This window comes from Ovis aries, chromosome 26 (genome assembly GCF_016772045.2).
Source record: "Ovis aries strain OAR_USU_Benz2616 breed Rambouillet chromosome 26, ARS-UI_Ramb_v3.0, whole genome shotgun sequence".
In the NCBI taxonomy this organism is placed as follows: Eukaryota; Metazoa; Chordata; class Mammalia; order Artiodactyla; family Bovidae; genus Ovis; species Ovis aries.
Window position 1 is genome coordinate 37,007,669 of NC_056079.1, and position 26,603 is coordinate 37,034,271.

The following is a 26,603-nucleotide window of genomic DNA, read 5'->3' on the forward strand; positions in this document are numbered from 1 at the left end:
GTGAATGTGTATTATTTGTTATACTCCCTTTAGCGTAGAAGACCTTCTACCGAATGAATCTGAAAAGTAATTGCCATCCTAACACACTAACAAAACCCTAACGCTGATCTTAGAGCCGGACGGCAGATACGAGAACCCCCCATAAACGGGGTTAGAACACTGTGGTCACTGTCCTGAAGGATGGAAAAATTTCTTTCTCTCAGAACCATTTGTCCTTGGGCATAGTGACTTCAGTCATATCTAAACACAGATGGACTAGGTTTTTTTTGTGGGACTGTTTCACTGGCTTTGCAGGACTGGTTCTTATAACAAAGATAGTTTAATTGTCTCACAGGGTTTGGTAAATGTTCAGTGTGGGACCCTGAACAAATGCAGGCTTTGAAATTGAATTTTCCAACACACAAAAAATGTACGTATGGCAGGGGGAAATAAATGCTCACCAGCATTTTGACTTTCAGTAAGATTTTTCCAGATACGAAGAGCTATGGATTTTGACAAATTTCTTCAATATTTTTTTTCCTAGGCCTTTTCGTCTTCTTTTTAATAACTTTATTATTTCCTTTCGGGCTGCGTTGGGTCTTTGTTGCGGTGTGGGCTCTTCTCTAGCTGCAGTGCGGGGGGTGGGGGGCTCTCTGTAGTTGGGGTGTGCAGGCTTATTACTGCCGTGGCTTCTCTTGTTGGGAGCACCGACTCTAGGGCCCGTGGGCTCAGCAGTTGCCATTCCCGGGCTCTAGAGCACAGACTCAGCGGTTGTGGCACACGGGCTGCGTTGCCCCGCAGCATGTGGGGTCTCCCCGGACCAGGGATCGAGCCCATGTCTCCTGCATTGACAGGCGGATTCTTTACCACCGAGCCAACCAGGGCAGCCCTTCTTTTTCTTGTTCTTCTTCCCAACACGACTACTTCTGCCTTTTTAAGATGTGAGTTTAGTTGCCTGAAACAGATTCCTTTCCCCCATATCCATTTGACCCTGTAGTTGGGTTCATAACACAATACCATTTTGCAATTATAGTTGTGAATTATACCATTTCACAGTTACAGTTGGTACTGTGTCGTAAAAGTTAGTGTCCCAGGTCTGCTAATAGTGTGATTTGAGCTTTTGTCAGAAATTCACACAATTTTATGCCATGTCCACATTTATATTTATTTGCCTTGGTTAAAGCTACATATTTAAGATTTTATCCCAATTTTAAAAAAGAAAAGAGGGAATCTTACTGGGTTTATGGTACTGCTACTGTTAATATAGATTAATTGAAAATAAAATGTAAAAAAAAATAAGAAAAAACTGTATTAAAGGGAGGTCTCTGGGAACTGGTCCTGACTCCACCCATGGTATTGCATCTCTGTCCTCCGTCAGGGTTAGTTAGCAGCAGCCTTGGAGCTTGGTTCCTCAGTCCTTACTAGTAATTTCATGTAGCTGATTGATTTTTATGACTTCGCATATTATGGAACCAAACTGATTTACTCCGTGATATGGTATTAAAGAAGAATCCTATTGATAGTTTTCAACTCCACAGAGAATGAAGGGATATCTCCCAGTAGGATCTCGAAAGTTACGTTCAGATAAGATAGCTGGGAACGCTTCATAGGGCTTCCCTGGTGGCTTAGTGGTAAGAATCCACCTGCCAGTGCAGGAGACGAGGATTCAATCCCTGGGCCGGGAAGATCCCCTGGAGAAGGAAATGGCAGCCCACTCTAGTATTCTTGCCTAGAGAATTCCACGGACAGAGGAAGCTGGTGGGCTATAGTCCATGGAGTCACAAAGAGTCGATGTAACTAAGTGATTAAAGCAACAACAACAACAAAAACTTCATAAATACATTCAGAAAGTTCTGCATCTCAGACAGCTGAAATGGAAATGAAGGTGATGAGTAGCTTAGTACCTGGTGAAAGGTATTAAGTATCTCAGAGAATGGTCTTGTGATGGATCCTGAGATCTTAAACATTGTGTCAAGAAGTTGAATAAGTTGTTTCGACTATGAAAGTTTTTTTTTTAAGGTATATTTTAAATAAAATAGTTATTAATATATTAGGCAAATCAATAGGTTGAATATTACCAATAGATATTTGTCCATTTTCTTCAGATCCTTAAATGGTTTAGTTTCAAACTGAGTGGAAAGCACATCCTGGATTTTTTCACTGGGAAAATGGAGGATGTTGTGTCCTTGGGCCTACCTAAAACGCTGAGCCCTGACCCCTGTTTCTGTGGAGCTAACCGGTGATGGGAGGTGTATCTCGTCTTCTGTGCTGGTTGCCCAGCTCCTCTGGGCGTCTCTCTGCCTCTCCTTCTGGCCCTGGTCCTTCCATCTCCTTGTCGCCAGCGTCCACTTGCTCCCATCGTCTTGTCTGCAGTCACTGGCCAGAGGAGCCGGCCGCCCTCGGCTCCTCCCGTTTCTCTGGCCAGGATTCTCTCCAGCTCATTCAGTGAGCACCAAGGCCGTCTTTCCCCATCTGCTCAGAGTGCTCACTGTTGCCTCCTCCCAGTTTAGAGAGGGCCGCAGCCTGCCTCCCTCCTGTTCGGAGGTCCTGGGCCCGGCGGGTGGGCTCCTCTCCAGTCCTCAGGAAAGCCCCCTGCGCTCAGTGGGCCCTCTGTCGGGGGCCGTCAAGAGCGTCCCTTAACTTGACGACGCAGGTCTGCCTGGGAAGAAAAGCAGCGCGGTGGTACGTATTGCACCTGGTGTGACTCTCCGCCTTCACAAAGGACAAGTGCTGTGTGGTCTTTGGTTCTCCCTGAACCCTGTGATTTCCATTCCCCCACCTGAATCCGCCGCTACCAATCGACTGCCCTTTTTCTGCCTTGGAAAATCACTTTATACATCTGATCTGAAAGGGAAGGGTGTATGATTTCGTGTGGTGATGTAATTCCAAAGATCCATCTCTTATTATCTACCATCTGGATTATTTGTAAATTCAGAAAATTCAGCCTTCATTTCTCCATAGGAAGATTTGTACCTAACTGTTGGAACTAAAATGTGTCTAAGACCTTAATCTGTAATGAACAGAATTGCAGATTAAATCGTGCCTTTTGACCCCACGTAACAAATTCTGCATGATCATTTTCCCCTGTGAAAGTGTGTTCCCCTGTTTTCTGATGATTTCTTTTCCCTGTGATGTAGGGGATGACTCTGCACAAAAAGGCGGCTGAAGACAGGCTTGCTAGCACAGGGTCGGGGCAGTCATTCCTGGCGAGGCAGAGGCAGGCCACCAGCACGCGGAGGTCTTACCCAGGTCATGTCCAGCCGGCCACCGCAAGGTAGACGAGTCCCGCCGCTGGGATAAAAACACCCGCGTTCAACACACTTCTGTTACATGTCACGGCGTTTCAGGAAATCAGCCAGCTTGTATTTCGTCTCTATTTTATGTTACCATTTAGTCGTGTCTCATTTGAGGACTTTCTCTTCTGTATCTATGATGCTTTAGTTTCTCAGTCCTTTATTTTGTAGTCCTGTTAGTTCCTTTTAATGTGCCAAAAACTTTTTAAATGCCCAATTAAACGTGTTGTATATTAGTGTAGTACTTTTCTTTGTACGAAAATGTCCTTTCCCCAACGTTGTAGGCTTTGTAATGAATTAGATTTTCTGCCAATAATTGATATACAATTTATATTCTTTATTGTGCCTCTGTGTTACCATGCTTTCTAAGAATGTCTTTGTTTAAAGGGAATTAATCTTTTTATGATGTATTAATCTGTGTTTTCAATTGTTTTCCAAATGCACTTCAAATAACTTACATATTTACTATATAAAATGGTTGGCAAGTGCACTTTTTGCAAAGACATAAATACATCGGCAGAGGTGCTAATCAGCTCTCACCCAAGGCACCTGAGAGAATTATTTAGAGGGAAAAAACGAGTTTTCACATTGTTTTATAGGAAATTAAATTTGTCTGAAGATTTGGAAACTATTTTTAAAACATAAATAGAATTTCATTATTTCCTGCTATATTGTTTGCTGGCAGAAGTGAATGTGTTGGTTAGGCTATTCTGGGAGAAGTTACAGAAGAAAAAAATCAGGCAGTACATTCTTTTTTTTTTTTTTTTTTTTTCTTGTTTTGGAATACCACAGTAACTGAGGATCAGATTCTAGCAATGGGGATAACACTGAATTTCAACCACCTTCCACGTCTAAATGATTTATTTTTTATATACTTACAAGTCACAGGTAGCCTTACCTTCGGGGTAATTTCCTTGCTGACTTGCACCTCATTTGTCTTACTTATTCCTTAATATAGACCCTTCTGTTTCTTACTAATTGCTAATACTTAACATCTTAATATCAGTCATTAAGATCAGTAAGTGACTTCCTGTGTGTGACGTTTATGACAGGTCTCTTTCTTAATTCTGTGGACGAGTCTAAGAATTTGCTCCTGAGCAGATTCTCTCTCGGGTATTTGGTTGCCCCAAAGTGCTTACATTTGTTGACAGATTATAAACTGTTTATTTACATTGATGAATGGCTGTCAAGTAACAGAGACTGTGCAGCACTTTGACTGTACAAGGTGCTATATAAACGCAAAATATCATTCATTTGAACATGAAATGTCTCTGGCTCGCTTTCCATATTGGCTTAAATATTTGGCCCCAAATTATATTAAATATATTCCCCTCCAGCCTTTCTTTTGCACCACAGCCCATTTTTTTAAAAGCAAAAATTTACTGAAATTAGGTTGATCGTTTGTTTGGTTTTGGTTTTAGATAGGTTACCTATTAAGAGGATTGTATTTCTTGTACTTGCTGTTTGGAAGTTCAGGTTTCATTTAGTTTTGTATATTGAATATAAATGAGTAACTTTAAGTCAAGCTAAATGTAGTTAAGAATTTTCAGAAACTATATTTGGATGTCTGATTTTAAATCCTTATTTCCTTTTTCTAAGAAAATGGACCTAAAATTATTTTAGGTGTTTTCATTTGTCCTCGGAAACTGTACCTAAAGAAAGGCATTAGAAAGCGTGCAGGAATGACTCTGTGCGTTGAGCTAATTTTTTACATTAAGTACAGAAGTCTGAGCTCAGTGTGACTGCCTGCACCTGGTAAGAAGAAAAGCGGGAGGACTTGGCAGTGAAGGTCAGAACCATGTGAGTAGGTGCCTCTTGGGGCTTCCGGAGGCTGGGCAGACCCAAGCCCATAGACTGTTTTGACAATAAAAGATTAAAATCTAAGATGGTTCAGCCTCGCCCACCCCACCACTTCCCATCCCCTCATTTTACTAATTAGAGAATGGATCCAACTGTTTTAAAATTAGGCATGAACACTAACCTTGGTAAAAAAAAAAAAAAAAAACTGGTAAATACACCTGCAGAATAAGATAGACTAAAACCAGAGTCCCTGAGCTGTTTCTTACGTGGATTCTATCCCATGAGATAAGGAGTTGTCATTTTAATTCTCTGTTTGCTAGCCCCGTCCTGGCCTCCTACCCACCTGCTTACCCAGATTTGTTTCTCTACGTGGGAAAGAGCCAAGCTCCTGGAAGGAAATGTTCGTCCCATTTTTCTTCAGCATCCCATTATTTTGGTGTTTACATTCATAACCTTCATTCACCTTTACAGTATCCTGAAGTTTTAACATATTGCTTTCATTCCATAGCAGGAATTTTATTTCTGAACATTCTGTGATGTTTTTTGAAAAGCAGGAGTAAACTGCACTGTCCCAGTAAGAATGCTATTTCCTTGGCCCAGCTTTTGGGCAGGGTTTTATGAATTGCTCTTTCCTCAGTGATGATTGTTAATCTCCAGGAGGTCTGTGCCAACGCTCGGTCTCTCTGCAGGTTGCAAGACACTGGGTGCCTTAGATGGATGGGAGCTGGGCTGGGCCGTGCTGGACGGATGCCCATGTGCAGTGGCTCCCTGAAGCCTGCACACTCTGGGGCAGTGGAGCCGGTCCTGATGCACCACAGAGTCAGCACAGCGTTACTGCATTAAGGGTGGGGCGAGGCATCACCCCAGGTCTGAATTCTTCTAAATAAAAACACTATTTTGTGTTTTCCTTCTAACCAGGGTGAGAAAATACAAAGTTAATAATTAAAGACCACAAAAGCTTAAGTTTTATATTCTGCAGTGTGTATTTAACAAGTTTGTAATGGGGGAGAAAATCCAGCAAATATTACAATTTACCACATCTTTAAAAGAGAATAAAAAATAGTTGTACATATCTTACAAGAACTCATACAAACTCCATCATATCTTTTTAGTATTTGTCTGATTACCTAATAACCAAGAAAAAAAGTCTCAAAATAAAGGCTCCTTTTTTTTTTTTTTTTTTTGGCCATACCACGTGGCATGTGGGATCTTAGTTTCCTGACCAGGGATCGAACCCGTGTCCTCTGCATTAGGAGCAGGAGAGTCTTAACCACTGGCCCACCAGGGTAGTCCCAAGGCTCCTTTTCTAAACACTAATCAGGATTGGATTATTTCTGTTTGATAAAACTGGCTAGTGAGATGATTCTTTATAATAAGGATGATATTGTCAGCTATTGTTTTGTTGAGGTCTTAAGCACTTTGTCCCTATAGTAACAGCTCAACTGCACAAATTTAAGCTAAATGTTTCCACTCAGAAGCATCCGCCCACATTCCATCAGCAGGTGGCAGGAAGGCATACGATTCTGTGCTGTTAAGGACAGACCAGCAGTAACCAGCAGTAAGTGATGTGAAGGGAAGCGGGGTTTAGGTTGAAGGAGAGGGACATTTTTATTTATGAATTCTTTTACTCACACTTCCTCCTCAGTTGCAGTTTTATTTATTCACATCTAATGATAGAAGATATTTTTTGGACTCTTGCTCTCCGACAAGCATTCATCTTTTAAAGAAGTTTGAAAATCTTTATCCCAATATAAGAATTGTCTAGAAGCAAAACTCTAGATTTTTGAACATATCCTAACTTCCTGCATTAAATCTCCAGTGGTCCAGATCTCAGACTCCGGGAGTATTAGAACTTTTCCCCAGTTGGAACACATAAGGTTTATCTGACAAAGCACTCGTAACCCAGATAGTGTAAACCTCATTAGTTTAGAGCCACCTAGTTAAGAACTTCTATGACCCTAAAGGGAGAGGACAGTGCTTGGAGTTTTCCTTTTTTTGCTGAGAGCAAAATAGCAACATGAGTTTTGTTATCTGTTCACTAAGCTGTGGGCGCCTGTTTTGACTTTTTATCCTCAAATTACAAAGTGACTCTGCCTAGAAATGGCTGTGGAACTATGAAGTGCATTTCTCAGCAGTGATGTCTATGTGGTACCCCACAGGGTAGGAACAAAATTAAGAGGGGATCTCAGAATCTTTGAAAATTATCTTAGCGTGCTTTTTCCATTTTTTTTCCCTTTTTGTAATGATCATCTCTGTTCCTCTAGTTCCAGCTGTCAGAATGGCAGCTCATCTTAGTATATGTACATCCCAGTCTCACTACATTGAGAAAGCAGTTTCAGAGCTTATTCTTTGTAACTATAATGATTCGAATATTTTGTATCATGATGCTTTTTATATGAGGGAGGCTGTTCTCTGTCATCCAGTTTTTTACTTTCTATAAAGCATATTTAAATAGTAATTGGTGTATGATCGTTCTATTGAAAACTTTGAAAATGTTTTAGTGACCAATTTAAGCACGGTAATTTTATTGTTCTTCAGTTGTGCAATAAACAACGTTTATTTCTCAGAAGCCTAAAAAACATAAAATAATTTGCTACTGACGCAGCTCCCCCTCCCCATTCCCCTAAATCATGGAAGGGTCAAAATTTTTCTCCCTCTTTTCATAAAGTAAAGGACAGGGCAGGTGTGATGACCGCCATCTCTTTTCAGACACTGATTATGTTCTTGAGAAATATGTACCAATAATTTGTTTTAAAACAGCCTTTTATCAACCCAATTCTCATATATTTATAAATATAAAAGCTTTAAAATTTGTATTTAATGTTATCCTGAAATATACTTGGATTCTTCACACTGAACCTAAAATGATAGAGAAGGGACATTGCTTGAGAAACAAGAGACCCGAACCTAATTATGGCAAGCATATGAGTGGCAGTTACGGCCTGTCAGTGTTTCCCAAGAATTCTCTTTCAGCAGTTATGCCTCTCTTGTGTACTTCTCTGCCTTCTAACATTTTCCAGTAATATCCTTTGAGATACATTTGAATGCTGCATGTAAGACAGCATAGAACTCTGAGGAAGGAATCTAAGGCTGCCAAGGCAGATCCATTCCTAGAGAGTAGATCGATTATTGGAAGAAGAAAAGACCTAATTATAAACAAATATCCAGGCAGATGGAAGTGCTGACACCATTCAGCCTACACTTGGTCTTAATAGTAATACTAAAGTAATAGTTTACATAAAATCTGACTTTATTACATGGTCATTCTGTTAAAAATAAAAAAGAGTAGACAAAAATAATTTATTTTCTAATCGTCCTTCCTTTCAGTGGGCACTCACTGGGCATAGATTAACTGTACATGTTTGTGAGTGGAGAGGAAAGCATCAGTTTTCATCTTGAAACTGGTAACCCATTACTCAATCTAAGATAGATCTTTTAAGACTGTGAAGATAGGATGGTGTGATGAGATGAGGCATCTCTGGTGGCTGAAACTCACTACCAGCTCCCTAGCAGTAACCTGGCTCTGCTGCTGTGTGCGGTTTACAAACCATACACTCAGTTTTGTGTCTGCCTTAATTATACATAGTGGCCCCGCAGAAAATCTTGTTTAAAATGAAGGCAAGAGTAGACTTCCTGTGTGTGTGTATTCAAGGAGAGCCTCTGTATACCTGGTAACCAGACTGCCCGGCTCTGAACTAGGTGTTCAGGGTCTGAAGATGAAATCATCAGAGAAGGTGTGTAGGTAGCCTCGGAATGTAAGGACGATGGGGCTATCAAATACCCTAAATTATATCAACTCAGAGCTTAAAAGGATAAGTAAGTTTCAAGCTCAGAGTGAGAAAAAGAAATTCACCAAAGCATGCTGAGGCTTTAATGCATGTGGGAGACTTCTGAGCAGTCATCATTGCTTTAGAGATCTCTGAACTGACAAAGGAAAATAATTAGATTAGCCTTGATACTGTAAAACTTATAAAAGGGACTCGTGTTTATTCTCGGTATAATTTGTCAGCCTGTGGACAGTGATTACTGTATATACATTCTGTATATGTAGGATATATATATAGTGTGTGTATTTTATATATGTCACTATTAGAGTTGAATGTCTTAATATTATTTGCTACTTCTACTCACTTGTGTATTATTTATACTTTACTGCAAGAGTCACAGCACTTTACTTACTAACATTAGATAAGTATTTTCCTTCTACCTTTCTGTGGCATTTTCCATGTACATCTTTTCCACCGGGATTCTTTTCCTTATTTTGGAAGACTCACTAAGGAAGCCGTACAAGACAGCCCAAATAAATGGGCTGTGCTCTCTTCCTGAAATGTTTAAAGTCTGATTTGAAGTTCTGAGTCTAGAACTCTATCTGAAGCTGGGTTGTGGCTGCGAGTCATTAATTATACTTCATATGTCATGTTAATAAGACTCATGAAGTTAATACTTACAAAGCCAAGGTCTCTCATATACAGACACACTTAAGACTCCTTTGTTTCCTGGAGTTGCAGTAATAAAAAATGAACAGTCTTCTGGTTAATCAGAAGATGCTCTCCCCGTTCATTTACCTGTCTCCAAAAATACAGACTGGCAAACTCTCCTCCACGTTCACAGCTTCTTCATCATTGCTTGTACTCAGACACAGGAGAAAGCAAGCCAGCCTCCAGGAGCTGTGATGTCCAAGAATCTGGAAAACGCTGGGGGTGAGGTGATGGGAAAAAGCAGGTACCAACCTTGGCAGGATGCTACAAAAGTGGTCTTAGTTTTACTATAACATATGCCTTATGAACTTGGCCATTTTCTTAAGTTCAAATATGGCAAAGTTTTCCGCTTTTTCTGTTGAGAGATGTTTTGGGGAGTCAGGACTCTCTTCATTTGTACTTGAATATATTTGTATTCAAATCATAGTCAAAACATACTGAAATATTTGTTGTTACATAAACATTAACACAGTGATTACTGCCAAAGAACAGGAAGATGTGCTCGTTAAGAACATGCTCGTAAGAGTTTTGTCTGATGTTTAGATGAGAGGAGGGCTTTTAGAGTGTGAACAGTTTCCGCAGTGCTTCCTTCCATGTTACCCTCTGTTCTGCTGATGTGCTTGGCGTAGGCAGGTCATCTGGAAGACAGAAGCACAAGTAGAGAAGGCTAGACTCTAACTTGTGAGAGGAGAGCCACTTTTTATCCTCCCAGAGTAAAATTAAACACACGGTCACTCTCACACATGGGGACAGAACGTTGAACGGATAAATCACCTTCTAAATGTCTTGAGCATCCTTTGGCTTCTTGATAATCTAGTTAAGAGCAGATACTAGACCTGCATTGTCCAGTCCACTAGCCAATTCACAGCCACATGTGCTGATTTAAATTCAAGTAAAATTAAGAATCCAGTTTCCCAGTCCCCCAGCCATGTTTCATCAGAAGCCACCCGTGGAAAGCAGTTACCATACCAGGCAGCACAGATCCAGAACGCGTCTGTCATTGAAAAAGGCGCTTTTGACGTTTGGTGCCCAAAGAGAGCATAAGGATGAAATAAAGACATTCGGTTAACTTATGATACACTTATAGATTTTTCTGGCATCATTAAAGAAAGGTGGTTTTTTTTTTTAATAAAAATTAATACCAGCCCTTTTTAAAGACCTTGAAAAATCAAAACCCCATTCTTTGAAACGAGTTTTCAATATATTTTTTTAAACAGATTCTTAGCACTTTACTTTTTAAGTGGTATAATTAAATAACTCCATAAATCATAACTTAGTATCTTCAGGTTCTTCCCTTTTTTAAGTAGTCTCTTAAAATTGATGATAGTTTCTAACCCTTACCCAGAAGAAACTGATGAATGCTTATTTATTTACAAGTAAAAGTCGATAGACATCATAGTCCTCTGTTGTTACTTTTAAATCTCTGTTCTGTTTCTTTTACATCTATGTAGATCTAAGGAGATTTGCCAACAGTTTTTCATTTCTGCCCCCAAAATCACGTTTGATCATCTGTCACCTGAAAGGCATATCAAGATCTAAATAGTTTCTTTGATTTTCTTCCTAGTTTCTTGCTCTTAACTACTTAGATTATGAATCAAGTCAAGTATGAAGCAGATTTTATTCCAGCAACTTAGTTAATGAAACATTTTTTTAAGGTTTATTAATTGCCTTGGCTTATTACTAAAGCACTTAGCATGACTAAACAGATCTATACAAATGCATCTTTGAATTTTTTTAATGAATAGAAGAGACTAATTGTAACTCTTTGGAGTCAGCTTGGTATTTAGTGAAACCTGTACTGTCAGGAAGTCAGATACTTTCCTTTGCCTTTTCAGTCTTTTTAATCAAGCTGCAGACTTGATCCAGTAGTGTCAAATTACAAACAACTGTAAAGAAATTCTTATTCAAGTACCGATGAGTAAATGGCATGATTTGAGTTTATTATTTTTTGGTGGCAGAATTTAACTCTGTATTCTGCAGAGACTCATATTCTTAGTTAAGGGAAATTTTCAAGATGCTTGAAATAAGAAAGAACATGCTAGTATAAATACAGGAAGTGACTGTACACAAATGCCAATCAATGATTTGGGGCCTTTTAATTTTTTTTAATAGTAGTCTTTTGTTTTTTTTATAGTTATTAAAATTCAGATGCACTAATATGCCATTGCTGTCACTAACTTTGCTGTTTACAGATTATATGTAATTCATAATGCTTTGTGCTCAGAAGAATAATTTCCAGGTTTAATCTTGTTTTGCAATTTTGTGGTTTGAAATTTGCCCCACCATTTATAGCACCCAATTTTTGGTTGTGTAACGAATGGTAAAATTCAAACATATCTAATAGTTTAATAATTTGCTTTATTTTGATTAACAAATTCTATCAAAGATTTGGGGATAGAAAGAGGCTTTTTTTTTTTTCCTACAGTATTTTTTAAACTTTTCAGATGAGCTGGAAAACACTTTAGTACATTGGAGTTGGCGTTGTATTGGTTACAGTCCCAGCTCTATAGCCTTATACTCATGTCTTAAGTATTACTGATTGTTCTATGAATTGTTAGTTTGACATTTGACATTGTAGTTATCCACCTTGCAGTTTCGCCTTTGCAAAAAGGATATTGCTAGGTATGTTCTTATTTCTGGTTGACTATTGAATTTGTAATTTCACAGTTTCTTTCTGAGTCATTGTAATCCAAAAAGGAAACCCATGTAGGACTAACTTTTTCACCTCACGAGTTTTAGCAACCTCGTACAAAAATGCATCCAAGCAGTGTCACACCTGTTTACCAGTCATTGACTCTGTTAGATTCGTGAGTTTTCTCACTGTTTCTCTGAGGTAAATGGCTTGTTAGAGAGCCTCAGTAAGAAATTTTCACCAAACTCACAAAAACATGAAGTCCAAGAAATCACCAGAAGACAGATTTTTAATTTTTTGAAATCTTATATTGTATTTCCTTTTGATGTCACTTATTCATTTTAATTTTATGACTGCCAACTTGTTATGGTATTAATTATATGTATATGTTTATATGTATGCATATAATATATGTATATGTATATGAAGAATAAAGTTAAGATTTGGTCAAACTATATTTTCCCATTCAAGTACAAAAATGTTTTCAAGGCTGCAAAAAGTGTACAGTTGTTAAACAAGTTGTAAATAAAGACTTGTATAAAAATTCAGCTTAGATTATTTTTTGTTCTCTTAAACCCCAACACAAACATGTTTAAGAATTGTCTTAATAGTATCCATCCACTTGCCATCATGTCCTGTCAATTTAAATATTATGCCACTGACTTACTATAAATCAGGAATGTTCTTTGAACTTTTTCGCAGTACTTAGGATGGGTTCTCTTTTGATTTAGGCTGGTACATAACGTGTGTAAGTTGACTGTCCAAAGTTCTGAGGGATAAAAGATAAACCTAGCTTCTCCCCTCTTCACAGACAGTCCAAGAGGAACCACAGTAGGTACTTTACCTTCTTTCACAATATATTATTCTGGAAGCATCCTGTTTAGGCCATGGGGCTTCCCAGGTGGCTCTGTGGTAAAGAAATCAGCTGCCAAGCAGGAGACGTGGGTTTGCCCTGGCTCAGGAGGATGCCCTGGAGGAGGGCATGACAGCCCACTCTAGTATTCTTGGCTGGGAGACCCCAGGGCGGAGGAGCCTGGCAGCGACTACATTCCAGGGAGTCACAAAGAGTCGGACACAACTTAGTGACTAACAACAGCAACACTGAAATTTAGGCCGTAAGTGTCCCTTTTCCTGCCTGTGGACCTTTAGAATGCAGCCCTGTCCGCCACGCCCACCCTCAACATGACTGAACTGTGTGGTATGTTCAGTGTTAAGCAGATGGTAGCAGGGCTTCCCTGGTATCTCAGCTGGTAAAGAATCCACCTACAGTGCAGGAGACCCTGGTTCGATTCCTGGGTCAGGAAGATCCCCTGGAGAAGGGATAGGCTACCCACTCCAGTGTTCCTGAGCTTCCCTGGTGGCTCAGACAGTAAAGAATCTGCCTGCAGTGTGAGAGACCTGGGTTTCATCCCTGGGTTGGGAAGATCCCCTGGAGAAGGTCATGGCAACCCACTCCAGTGTTCTTGCCTGGAGAATCCCCATGGACAGAGGAGCCGGGGGAGCTACAGCCCAAGGGGTCGCAAAGAGTCGGACACGCCTGAGTGACAAAGCACAGCACAGAGTGGAAGCAACTGTGGAGACATTGATCGTATTTACAATAATTCCAAAGTGAAGTAACGGCACCCCGCTCCAGTACTTTGCCTGGAAAATCCCATGGATGGGGGAGCCTGGTGGGCTGCAGTCCATGGGGTCGCTAAGAGTCAGACATGACTGAGCGACTTCACCTTTCACTTTTCACTTTTGTGCACTGGAGAAGGAAATGGCAACCCACTCCAGTGTTCTTGCCTGGAGAATCCCAGGGATGGGGGAGCCTGGTGGCTGCCGTATATGGGGTCGCACAGTCGGACACGACTGAAGTGACTTAGCAGCAGCAGCAGCAAAGTGAAGTTGGCACCAGAATTAAACAAACCCTGTTCTGCACCTGGCCAGAATAGTGCCCATTTTATGTGCATTTAAATATGACAAGTGTCAGAAAGCAAAATATAAGTATTCTTCCTTTACCAGCCTGGATGCAACCATGTTAAATTTAGCCTTTATTGACTGTCTGCCCTAAGGACTGAATACTGAAGCAGAGGTGAAGGGAGTAAGAAGGTAGGTTGAATCACAAAACTAGAAGCAATATATATATATTTTTTGCCTTCAAACTGGTATGTGATCAAATGGGGCCCAAAACAGGAAACTTCCCACCTAGCATGGTCCAGCCGCCAGACCCCGGCTGGCCGTGGGGATGGTTAGCGGCATCCGGTCATCCTTGCAGCGCAGAGTGCAGCATGACCATGTGGCTTTGGCAATACTGTGCCCTCCCCGGGGCTGGGACAGGCCAGCCTGTCTCCATCGGAGCCCCTCGCTCACTCACAGTTCTGGTGATGGCCACGGTTAGGGATGTCTGCAGACTGTTCTCCCATGTGGCACCCAGACTGGGGTGCACAGAGCACCCGGGAGGGATCAGACTGCTCCTCACACAAACTCCTCACGTAGCCAGGAGGGCCACTCACCCGGTGGAGTCTCGGGAGGAGAGGGACTTGCATGACGCAGCTGCTTCCCGCAAGCAGGAGGCCTGAGAAGCCCGAGAGAGAGCTCCGAAGCTTGTCAGGACCTAGCCTCCGAAACTGCAAGCATCAGTTCTCCTTTACGTGTCAGAATTGTCCCAAATGAGACCAGGTCCAAGGGGCTGACCCTCCACTTCGCAGTTACTCTAGCTGCGTTGTTCTGGAGTCAAAGAGCAGGAAGACTGTTGCTGCGAAGGTCATACTTCTGAAGTCAGAATATTTTCCCGTTTTCTAATCCCTGAACCAAATGCATCTCCAGGGGTGCAGAACCAGCAGGTGTGTAACTAAACTGTGAACAATACCTGCAAAGCTTGAAGCCACAAAAAAACACTCAGACTTCTTTTGAAGGTATCTAGTTGTATGTGAAAAGTCAAGTGTTAGTTGCTCAGTCGTGCCTGACTCTTTGCAACCCCATGGACTGTAGCCCACCTGGCTCCTCCATCCATGGAATTCTCCAGGCCAGAATACTGGAGTGGCTTGCCATTTCCCTCTCCAGGGGATCTTGCTGACCCGGGGACTGAACCCCAGTCTTCTTCATTGCAGGCAGATTGCATGTAACATGAGCTATAAAATGTTTCCACTCCCTACTTTGACATTTAACTTCTGGGATGATATTTTAAGGAATCTGCCCAAAATATGAATGCCTCTGTGAGGTGAGGAACTGTCCGTGTTCCTTGCCAAAGTCCTTCGTCTGCCCAGTGGCTCCTCCTAAAGGACATGTTTTCAGACACCTCCCCCATGTCCCAGGCTGGCATTGTCAGTGTTTTCCACTCTCCTGAATCCTTCCTGTTAACATACAAGGGTGCTGGGTTTTTTTCTCATATCTCCAGCCTGTCTTTATTAATGAATTATTGTTCATTTTTAAACTGTGTATTCTTAAGTGTGTGGGTCAATAATTTTTGATCACAACAATCAAAATAATGACCAAGTACTTCCATCACCCCAGAAGGTTCTCTCAGGCCCCCTGGTGACCTCTCCCAGCCCTCTAGCTCCCCTCCATCCCTCTATATCCCTGGATGGGATACCTATGCATTCTGATGCTGTGGCCTGTTCTACATAGTGTACAATTCTATGTAAACAGAATCCTGTGGTGTGTGCTCATTTTTATCTGGCTACTTTTGCTCAGCATAATTAGAGGTTTACCCATATTGTGTGTACCCATAGCTCTTTTTATTGCTGAGTGGTGTCCCATTGGACAGATACGCTATAATTAGTTTACTCATTCACCTGTTCATTTTATTTGAGTGTTTCCAATTTGTGGCTGGCTATTCCAAGTGAAGCTCTGGATGCGTGCTTCACTTCTCTCGGTTAAACCCCTAGAGTGGGACGGCTAGGTCATATGGTAGGTTTAGATACTGTATACATATTACCAATGTTGACTTAGTTTTTTTATATGGTGCAAGTGCAAGGTATGAATTGTAGGAGTTTTTGGTTTATTTGGATAGCCATATAGAATGATTCGGCACCATTTGGTGAAATTATCTTTTCTCCACTGAAATGCATTTTACACTTTTGTTAAACATCTGTTGTCTATATGTGTCTTATTTCTGGATGTCAGCTGTTACATTGATCTGTCTTGACACCGGCAATACCCCATCTTGATTATTGCAGCTTTATAAGAAGTGTTGAAGCCACATAATGTAAACCCTCCATCTTTTTCCTATTTCAAAGTTGCTTTAACTGTTTAGGTCCTTTGCATTACTTACCATATGAATTTTATTTATTTTTTTTAATGTTAGTTTTTCCTGATACTCTTTTTTTTTTTTTCCATTTTGTTTATTATGGTCTGGCCCCACGATGTGGCAAGTGGGATCTTAGTTACCAACCAGGGATTGGAACCCTGCCTCCCTACAGTGGAAGCACAGAGTCTTAACCACTGGACCACCAGGAAAATCCTACCGTATGAGTTTTAGAATCAGCTCATCAATTTCTACAGAAGAAAGCCTGGTGGGATTTTGATTGGGATAGTATTAAATCTATAGATCAGTTTGGGAGAGTTGGCACCTTAAGGTTTTCATCTATTTAGGTCTTCCTTAATTTTTCTCATCAGTGTTTTATAGTTTTCAGTGTACATTTTTTCTTTCTTTTTTTCAGATTTATCCTAAGTATATATATCATATTTTTGATGCTTTTGTAAACAATATTATCTTTCCATTTAAATTTCCAGTTCCATGCTGACACATAGAGATAGATTTCAACTATCTCTTGGATGCTTAATTTTCTTTATTTTTTTGCTTTTGATTTCTAGTTCATTGATACCTATTCTGATATTTATTATTTCCATCCTTATTTTGGTCTTAATTTGCTCTTCTTTCTCTAGTTTCTCAAGTAAAAACTGAGGTAATTAGCTTGAAACCTTTCTTTTTTCTAATATAGGCCCTTAATGCTAAAAAATTTCCTTCTCATTACTACCTGAGCCACATTGCAAGGTGGATTCCTAACCACTGGACCACCTGGGAAGCCCCCACCTGTGGTGTGAAGCTTTGAAGCCAGGCACTGACTTCTCTCTAGCTATGGAAATCCTAGATTGTATCTGCTTCCAGAAGACTGTTTTGTTTGCACTTGAGTATCTGTTGTTCAGCACAGCCACCTTCTCGAATTACCTTGGCTAGATCTTCTGGCAACTTGCTACACCTTCTGTATCAGCGCTTTTTCGTTTTTATGCTATACAAATAGCTTCTTTCCTTAAACCTGATGATTAAACCCTGCTGCTTCAAACTTTTCCTTTGCAGCCTGCTCACCTCTCTCAGCCTTCACAGAATTGAAGAGAATTGGGGCCTTACTGTGGATTAGCCTTTGGCTTAGGGGAATGTTCTGCCTGCTTTGACGATCTATCCAGACCACTAAACCTTCTCCACGTCAACAGGAAGGCTGTTTCACTGTCTTTTCATTCATGTGTTCACTGGAGGAACACTTGTGATCTCCTCCAAGAAGCTTTCCTCTGCATTCACAACTCGGCTAAATGGTACAAGAGGCCTAGCTTTTAGCCTGTCTTGGCTTTCAGCATACCTTCCTCACAAAGCTTAATCATTTCTAGCTTTTGATTTAAAGTAGATGTATGACTCTTCCTTTGATTTAAACATTTCCTTTTACTTAAACACTTAGAGATCAATGTATGGTACTAGCTGGCCTAATTTCAAAAATTGTTGTGTCTTGGCGAATCGGGAGGCCCAGGAGATGGGGGAACAGTCAATTGATGGAACCAGAACACACACATTTATCAATTAAGGTCACTAGTTTATGTGGGCATTTTTCGTGTTACTTCAATGGTGTTTCAAAACCTGATATATATATATATATATCACCAAAGATCGGTGATCATAGATCATCATAACAAATATAATAAGAGTGAAAAAGTTTGAAATATTGTGAGAATTACCAAATTGTGACACAGAGACACAAACTGAGCAAATAGTGTTGGAAAAATGGTGCCAATAGACTTGCTCAATACAGGGTTGCCATACCTCTTCAACTTGTGAAAAACACAGCATCTATGAAGTGCAATAGAGCAAAGTGCAATAAAACGAGGTACCATTATTGCCTCTGTTCTACTTCTAAAAAGCTAGTCCTGAAGTCCAGCTTGGGGAGTGAGTGACAGGAGGTGGGCTCACTAGGAACCATCTGGAGATGGCAGCTTCCAGTGAGCCGTCTGCTCAGCCTGTTTGTTCTGCACGTGGTGTGTCTTGCTCTGGCTAATTTTAAGAGCATCATTGGTTTTAAGCAACTTGACTTTGATTTGCCATTATGTCTTTTTTTTTTTTTTTTCACATTTCTTGAGTTTGGCTTTCATTGAGCCTCATGGATCCCTAAGTATATACTTTTCCTCCAGCTTATAAAAATTGCAACCCTTATTTACGCAAATACTTATCTGTCTCCCTGCTCTTCCCCATTGGGAGCCCCAGTTACACATGTATTAGTGAGCTGAAGTCCTTGCAGTTCATTGGTGCTGTTAATCTCTCTCTTTCATTCTGGGTAGTTTCTACTGCTGTGTCTTCAAATTCACTTTTCTTCTGTAATGTCTAATTTGCCATTAATGCCGCACAGTATACTTTTCATTTCTAGAAGCTCTAATGTTTTTATTATTCTATATACTATATATCTTTTTCCATGTCTCTACTTAACATGTTTAATCTCTCCTGTCACTTCTTGACCAATATAGAACACAATTATACCTATATTAATGTCCATGTCTGTTGATTATAATATCTGTGTCAGTTCTGGGTCAATTATAATTCATAGGTTTTTGTTTTCATTATGAGACAAATTTTCCTGCTTCTTTGCATGCCTGCTAATTTTTAATTGGATACTATACACTGTGAATTTTATTGTGGTGAGTGCTGAATATTTTTTAAATTTCTGTAGCAGTTCTTGAATTTGTTTATGGGTAAAGTTCACAGGAAACAGTTTGATCCCTTTGGGTCTTGCCCAAACAGAGCAGAGCTTAGTCTAGGATCATTTTGTCCCAACACTGAGGCAAGAACCTTTTTTAAAAAAAACAGGCTTTTTTAATGCAGTTTTATGTTCATAGCAAAACCAAGCAGAAGGTATAGAGGTTTCCCATATACCCTCTGTCCCCACTCATGCACAGCCTCCTGCATTATCAACGTCTCCACGAGAGGGTACATTTGTTGCAAATGAGGGACCTACTCATTTGACTGTTCCCCCATCTCCTGGGCCTCCCGATTCGCCAAGACACAACAATTTTTGAAATTAGGCCAGCTAGTACCATACATTGATCTCTAAGTGTTTAAGTAAAAGGAAATGTTTAAATCAAAGAGTCATACATCTACTTTAAATCAAAAGCTAGAAATGATTAAGCTTTGTGAGGAAGGTATGCTGAAAGCCAAGACAGGCTAAAAGCTAGGCCTCTTGTACCATTTAGCCGAGTTGTGAATGCAGAGGAAAGCTTCTTGGAGGAGATCACAAGTGTTCCTCCAGTGAACACATGAATGAAAAGACAGTGAAACAGCCTTCCTGTTGACACAGGGTTATCACTCAAGGTCCACAGTTTACATCAAGGCTCACTGCTGGTCATGTACATTCTATGGGTCTGGCCAAACGTGTCATGATGGGTATATGCCAGTGTGGTACCATACAGTGTACTGTCACTGACTTCCAAAACTCCTCTGTGCTCCTGCTGGTTCTCCCTTTCCCCCCGCTAACCTCTAGCAGCCGCTGATCTTCTTATAGTCTCTACAGTTTGACTTTTCCAGAATGTCATATAGTTGGAGTTGTACAATGTGTAGCCTTTTCAGACTGGCTCCTTTCCCTTAGTAATATGCATTTAAGTTTCCTCTGTATTTTCAAGGCTTGATAGCTCGTTTCTTATGGCACTGAATAATATTCCATTGTCTGGGATGAACCACAGTTTTTTTTTAATCCATCTGAAAGACATTTAATTCGTTTAATCCAACTGAAAGACATCTTGGTTGCTTCCAGGCTTTGGTAATTATGAATAAAGAAAGGAAGAAAGTGAAGTCGCTCAGACGTGTCCGATTCTTTGCAACTCCATGGACTATAGCCCACCAGGGTCCTCTGTCCATGGAATTTTCCAGGCAAGAGTACTGGAGTGGGTTGCCATTTCCTTCTCCAAGGAATCTTCCTGACCCAGGGATCAAACCTGGGTCTCCTGCATTGCAGGCAGATACTTTACCATCTGAGCCATCTGGGAAGCTGCATAAACAGTCCTGTGCAAGTTTTTGTATAGAGCTAAGTTTTCAACTCCTGTGGGTAAATCCAGTGCAATTTCTGGATCATATAGTAAAAGTATGTTTAGTTTGTAAGAAACTACCAAGCTCGTCTTCCACAGTGGCTGAGCCGTTTTGCATTCCCAGCAGCAGTGAATGAGAGTTCCTGTGGCTCCACATCCTCATCAACGTTTGGTGGTGTTGGTGTTCTGGATTCTGGCCATTCTAGTAGGTGTGTACTGGCGTCTCAGTGCTGTTTCAAGGCAAGATCCTTCTGAGTGCTCCACCCAGTGCCCTTGTGGGTTATGAGATTTTTACTCTAGAAAGGGAAAACAGGCAGTATTTCTGAGCCTGTGTTTGCCTGGGGAATTCTTCTGTCTTATCTTTTGTGGTGTTGGAGAAGATTCTTGAGATTCCTTGGACTGCAAGGAGATCCAACCAGTCCATCCTGAAGGAAATCAGTCCTGAATATTCATTGGAAGGACTGATGCTGAAGCTGAAACTCCAGTACTTTGGCCACCTGGTGAGAAGAACTGACTCTTCTGAAAAGACCCTGATGCTGGGAAAGATTGAAGGCGGGAGGAGAAGGGTATGACAGAGGATGAGATGGCTGATGGTATCACTGACTTAACGGACATGAGTTTGGGTAAGCTCTGGGAGTTGGTGATGGACAGGAAGGCTATGCTGCAGTCCACGGGGTCACAAAGAGTCGGACATGACTGCGCGGCTGAACTGACCTGAACTGAACTGAATCTTTTGTGTGACACTTTGTCCAGCTTTGGTTACTTTCCTCTCATGCATACACTGATCACTATATCTGCATACACAGATCCTCTGCAAGGCTTCAGAGCTCTCTTTGTAGTATTTCTGTTCAGATACTCTGCTCTGCAAAACTGAGCCTCTCGTCTCCGGATGACCACTGTGTCTTGCCTGGTCTCCCCTCACCATGCCATGACCTGGAGGTGTTTCCTGGCCTGGAAGCTGGCCTGGTCTCCCCTCACCACGCCATGACCTGGAGGTGTTTCCTGGCCTGGAAGCTGGCCTGGTCTCCCCTCACCACACCATGACCTGGAGGTGTTTCCTGGCCTGGAAGCTGGCCTGGTCTCCCCTCACCACGCCATGACCTGGAGGTGTTTCCTGGCCTGGAAGCTGGGACAGTCACTGGATTTGCCTTGTGTGTCTCCCATCACCCAGGAATCATGGTCATTTTCCTGCGGTCCAGTGATCTGAGGACCGTTTGCCTCACTTTTTTGACCTAGTTTTCTAGTTGTTTCATGTTGAAGGGTAAATCCAGTCCCGGATACTCTGTGTTTGCTGTAGCTGAAATTCTCACTGTTAAAAATGTAGGCAGGATAATTGCGCTAGAGTTGTATTTTTTATGTTATAATAAAATTATACGATGCTTGGATTTGCTTCAAAATGATCCACTAGACTGTGAAATCAAATGAGGGATATTGATGAAACGGGTTTCCATGAGGGGATGATTTCAGTATTTGCCTGACAGGTAAAAATGGTGGTTCCACTGTATTATTTTTCCTCTGTATTTGTGTATATTTGAAATGTTCAATTATGAAAAATAAAGTACTCATGCATGCTAATTTTAAAATTTACTACAAATCAACAGTAATCAAACCAATGTGATACTTAGAAAAGTTATACATAGACATCAGGGAATAGAAGTGAGAGTCCAGAAACAACCATTTTATTTATGGTTAATTGCTTTTTGACAAAGGTATCAAGACCCTCCAATGGGGCAAGAGAATTATTTTCAACAAAGTGTGCTAGGACAAGTGGTTACACATGCAGAAGAGTGGAGGTGGACCCCCGTACTGTGCTCAGTCGTCCAGTCATGTCCGACTCTGCAACTTCATGGACTGTAGCCCGCCGGGCTCTTCCGCCCATGGAATTTTCCAGGCAAGAATATTGGAGCGGGTTGCCATGCCCTCTTCCAGGCGATCTTCCCAACCCAGGGATTGAACCCAGGTCTCCCGCATTGCGGGCGGATTCTTTACCGTCTGAGCCACCGGGGAAGCTTTTTAGTAAAAGTGGACCCCTAGCTCACACCATATATAAAGATGAAATCAAATTCAATGATACACCTAAATTTAAGAGTTCATTGTGAAACTTAGAAGGAAAACACAGAAGTCAGTCTTGTTGGCAGTGGATCACCCTCGCCTCCATCAAACACTGACCATCAGGACACAATGTTTTCTTAGTTATTCCACTGATACCCTGTCTACAGAGTTCTTGTTTGGTTCTTTTACTGGAGCTGCCCCTTCTCCTCAGCCTCCAGTGTTGAGATGCCCCAGTATTGGCCCTTAGCCCCATTCTCTTTACTCTCTCCGCTGGGGATCTCATTCAGTTTCATGCCAGTTCTATAACATCTTTGGACTAAAGATTCCCAAATTCGAATCTCCAGCACTGACCAGAACGCCAGAACTCCTATGCCTACTCAGTCTATAGACTTGGATTTGTAAGAGGTTTCTAAATCCTAACACCTCCGAAACAGCTCCTAACCATCGCCACCCCAGTCACCGCGCGTGTACACGTAAAGAAACAGAATTTCTGCTGTCACAGCAGAATTTCCACGTCTGCACATGTCAGCTCCATTCTTGTCATTGCTCAGGCCTTGGCGTCATTCCTGCCCTTCCCTTTTGCTCATCCCACTCTCATATCCAATAGGTCAACAACTCAACAATTCTCCCTTCAAATTTTAGCCAGATTTTGACCTCTTCTACCATTTCCACCCTAGTCTACATCACTCTCTCTCCTGGTCAAGGCAGCAGCCTCCTCTCTGGTCTTCCCTGCTTTTACCTCGCCCCACTCTCCCCCTGGTTTTGAAGGGCCGAAAGACAGCCCATTCTCATCACTGAAGGCACAGGTTGTGTCACGGCCCTCCACTCCGCAGAATCCTTCAGTGACCTCTCAACCAACTCCAGAGTGAAAGCCAGAATTCCGCCACCCCTGCGTGTTCTGCTCTGCTTAACCCTCTGGCTCCTCGCCTACTACCCCTTCTACTCACTCCACTCCAGCCACGCTGGCCTCCCAGGCCGGTCAGCCCATCAGCCTGTCTTTCTTCAGAGTCTGGACTTCTGCCAGGAGTGGTCCTCTGCACACACAATCACACTGAACCACTATTTTATTTCCCCCGGTTCTTTATTCACACGTCACTTATGACCTGAGCGCTTCCCTAGCAACATCCATAAGAACCCACCCCTACACTCTGTACCCCCTCGCCTGAGTTTTTTTCTTTCACATTTATCACTATTCAATAAATATTATGTTTATCATTTTTTATCTCTCTCTTTAGGATGAAAATACCATAAGAGCAGGAATTTTGTTGAGTTTTTTCCCTTGCAGTTGAGAACAGAAACTGGTCCATTGAAGTCACAAAATGAACATTTACTAGATAATGTGTATTAAAACGAAGATATTCATTGAATGAAATAACAGGAGAAAATTATAAACAATGTTAAATACTCAACCATGGATAAGTTACTAAGTATTATATAAAGTATAATATCTAAAAGGAATATCATTCATTAAAAACTGTTCCGTGGAAGAAGCCAAGTTATACATTATATTTGGCCAATGTATTTTAACACTTGTCTGAGTGTTCAGACAGAAGCAAGCTGCCTTAATTAAATTAAAGCTGTGTCTCTTCCCTCACATAATTTCATGCAGCCTTCACAAAAAGGCAAGGTACAGCTTTCTTGCATAACAGAAAATTGTTTTAACACAGTACAGTTTTTACACAATTTTCTACAAAAGTCATCACTTTCAAATCAACCTAGCACAAAACCTTTAGCTAGAGTTGGTTTGACTTATATGAAACTCCAGAAAAACAGGATTCTACATTCCTCGCCTTTGGTATTTTTTTTCCAGCACCATCTTCATCACACTTGTATGTGTATAAATTGAATGACAATTGATGCTTGAATGACAGGGTTTTAACTGCATGGGTCCACTTATACACAGATTTGTTTTTTTAATAAATAGAGGCTGCAGTACTATGGGATCTATGGTTGGTTGAATCCACAGATGCAGAAAGAACCAATGCCAAGAGTCAACTGTAAACTTATATGTAGGTTTTCTATTGCACAGGTGTTGGCACCCCAACCTCTGGGTTTTTCAACTATCAAATGTTATTTGTTTTCCTTTGGGGCTTCTCACCATTTTACTCCAATTTTGTTTCCTTAAAATATTTTTTATTCTAAAATATAAAACAAAAACATAAAAATACATAGGATGAAAATATACTTACTATAGTACAGCGTACAGTTTTACAAGTTGTCCTATGGTGAATACCAATGTACCACATCCCAGAAAAAAGTGAAAGTGTCAGTCGCTCAGTCGTGTCTGTGTCTTTGTGATTCCGTGGACTGTAGCCCACAAGCCTCCTCTGTCCATGGAATTCCCCAGGCAAGAATACTGGGGTGGGCAGCCCATCCCTTCTCTAGGGGATCGTCCCGATCCCAGGGCAATTAAATATTGCAGGTGCCTGAGAATCTCCACATATGTCCCTTCTCAATCTCCTCCTTCCCCAGAGGTAACCAATAGCCTGACTATGGTAATGATTCCCAGTTTGTTTATAGTTTCACTGTTAAGTGAAAACAAGATGGTATGATGTTGCTTGTTCCAAACTTGGAGTAAATAGAACTATATAGTCTGGTTTCCTTTGCTCAGCATTTTGTTTATACAGTCATCCTTATTATCATGTGAGCTCTCGTTAATTTAATTTCTGAATGGTGGTGGTGGTTTCGTCACTAAGTCATGTCTAATTCTCTCGACCCCATGGACTGTAGCCCTCCAGGCTCCTCTGTCCAAAGGATTTTCCAGGCGAGAATACTGGAGTGGGTTGCCATTTCCTTCTCCAGGGGATCTTCCCGACCCAAGGATCCAACAGGGGTCTCCTGCACTGCAGGCAGATTCTTTACCACTGAGCTACCAGGGAAGCCCATAGCATTCCATTTATACCATACACTGCACAGCCTTAGTGAGCACTTTGATTGTTTCCAGTCTGTGGCAACTGCAGACAGTGTTCATATATTCTGATTCATAGGAGTTGCATTTCTTTGGGGATGTAAGAGTAGAATTACTGGGTCAGTAGGATAGGCACCTTCAACTGTCCTCAGTTAAGTCACTCAGTCGTGTCCGACTCTTTGTGACCCCATGGACTGTGGCACACCAGGTTTCCCTGTCCATCACCAACTCCCAGAGCTTACTTAAACTCATGTCCATCGAGTTGGTGATGCCATCCAAGCATCGCATCCTCTGTCATCCCCTTCTCCTCCCGCCTTCAATCTTTCCCAGCATCAGGGTCTTTTCCAATGAGTCAGTTCTTCGCATCAGGTGGCCAAAGTACTGGAGTTTCAGCTTCAGCATCAGTCTTTCCAATGAATATTCAGGACTGATTTTCTTTAGGATTGACTGGTTTGATCTCCTTGCTGTCCAAAGGACTCTCAAGAGTCTTCTCCAGCACCACAGTTCAACTTTCCTAGTTAATGCCAAACTTTTCCCAGAGCAGAGCAGTCACTGGGGTGTTATATAAACATGTCTTTAATTTGCATTTTCCTGATTACTAATAAGATTGGTTACTTTGTCGTGTATTTACTTGCCATTTGGGTTTCTCCCTTTGTACAGGATCTGTTCCAATCAATTTTTAGACTTGTATTTTTATTTGTAGAAATCTAAAAGAAGAGAGTGAAAAAGTTGGCTTAAAGCTCAACATTCAGAAAACAAAGATCATGGCATCCGGTCCCATCACTTCATGGGAAATAGATGGGAAACAGTGGAAACAGTGTCAGACTTTATTTTTGGGGGCTCAAAAATCACTGCAGATGGTGACTGCAGCCATGAAGTTAAAAGACGCTTACTCCTTGGAAGAAAAGTTATGTGCAACCTAGATAGCATATTCAAAAGCAGAGACATTACTTTGCCGACTAAGGTCCGTCTAGTCAAGGCTATGGTTTTCCAGTAGTCATGTATGAATGTGAGAGTTGGACTGTGAAGAAGGCTGAGCGCCGAAGAATTAATGCGTTTGAACTGTGGTGTTGGAGAAGACTCTTGAGAGTCCCTTGGACTGCAAGGAGATCCAACCAGTCCATTCTGAAGGAGATCAGTCCTGGGATTTCTTTGGAAGGACTGATGCTAAAGCTGAAACTCCAGTACTTTGGCCACCTGAT

The 26,603-nt window shown here is 41.3% G+C and overlaps 1 protein-coding gene across 3 annotated transcripts in view; it reads left to right on the plus strand.

The window, feature by feature from the left end:
- The window catches only part of HOOK3 (hook microtubule tethering protein 3), an 89,954-nt gene extending 77,224 nt beyond the window's left edge, over positions 1 to 12,730 (plus strand). The window contains exon 22 of one of the 3 annotated variants that reach the window (XM_060407064.1): positions 335 to 12,730. In XM_060407064.1, coding sequence (XP_060263047.1) covers positions 335 to 382 — 48 coding nt within the window. In that variant the 3' untranslated portion in view covers positions 383 to 12,730. The remainder of the gene's footprint in view (positions 1 to 334) is intronic. The other 2 variants (XM_027962582.2, XM_060407065.1) reach the window with 2 other exon arrangements.
- The last annotated feature ends 13,873 nt before the right edge of the window (positions 12,731 to 26,603 follow it).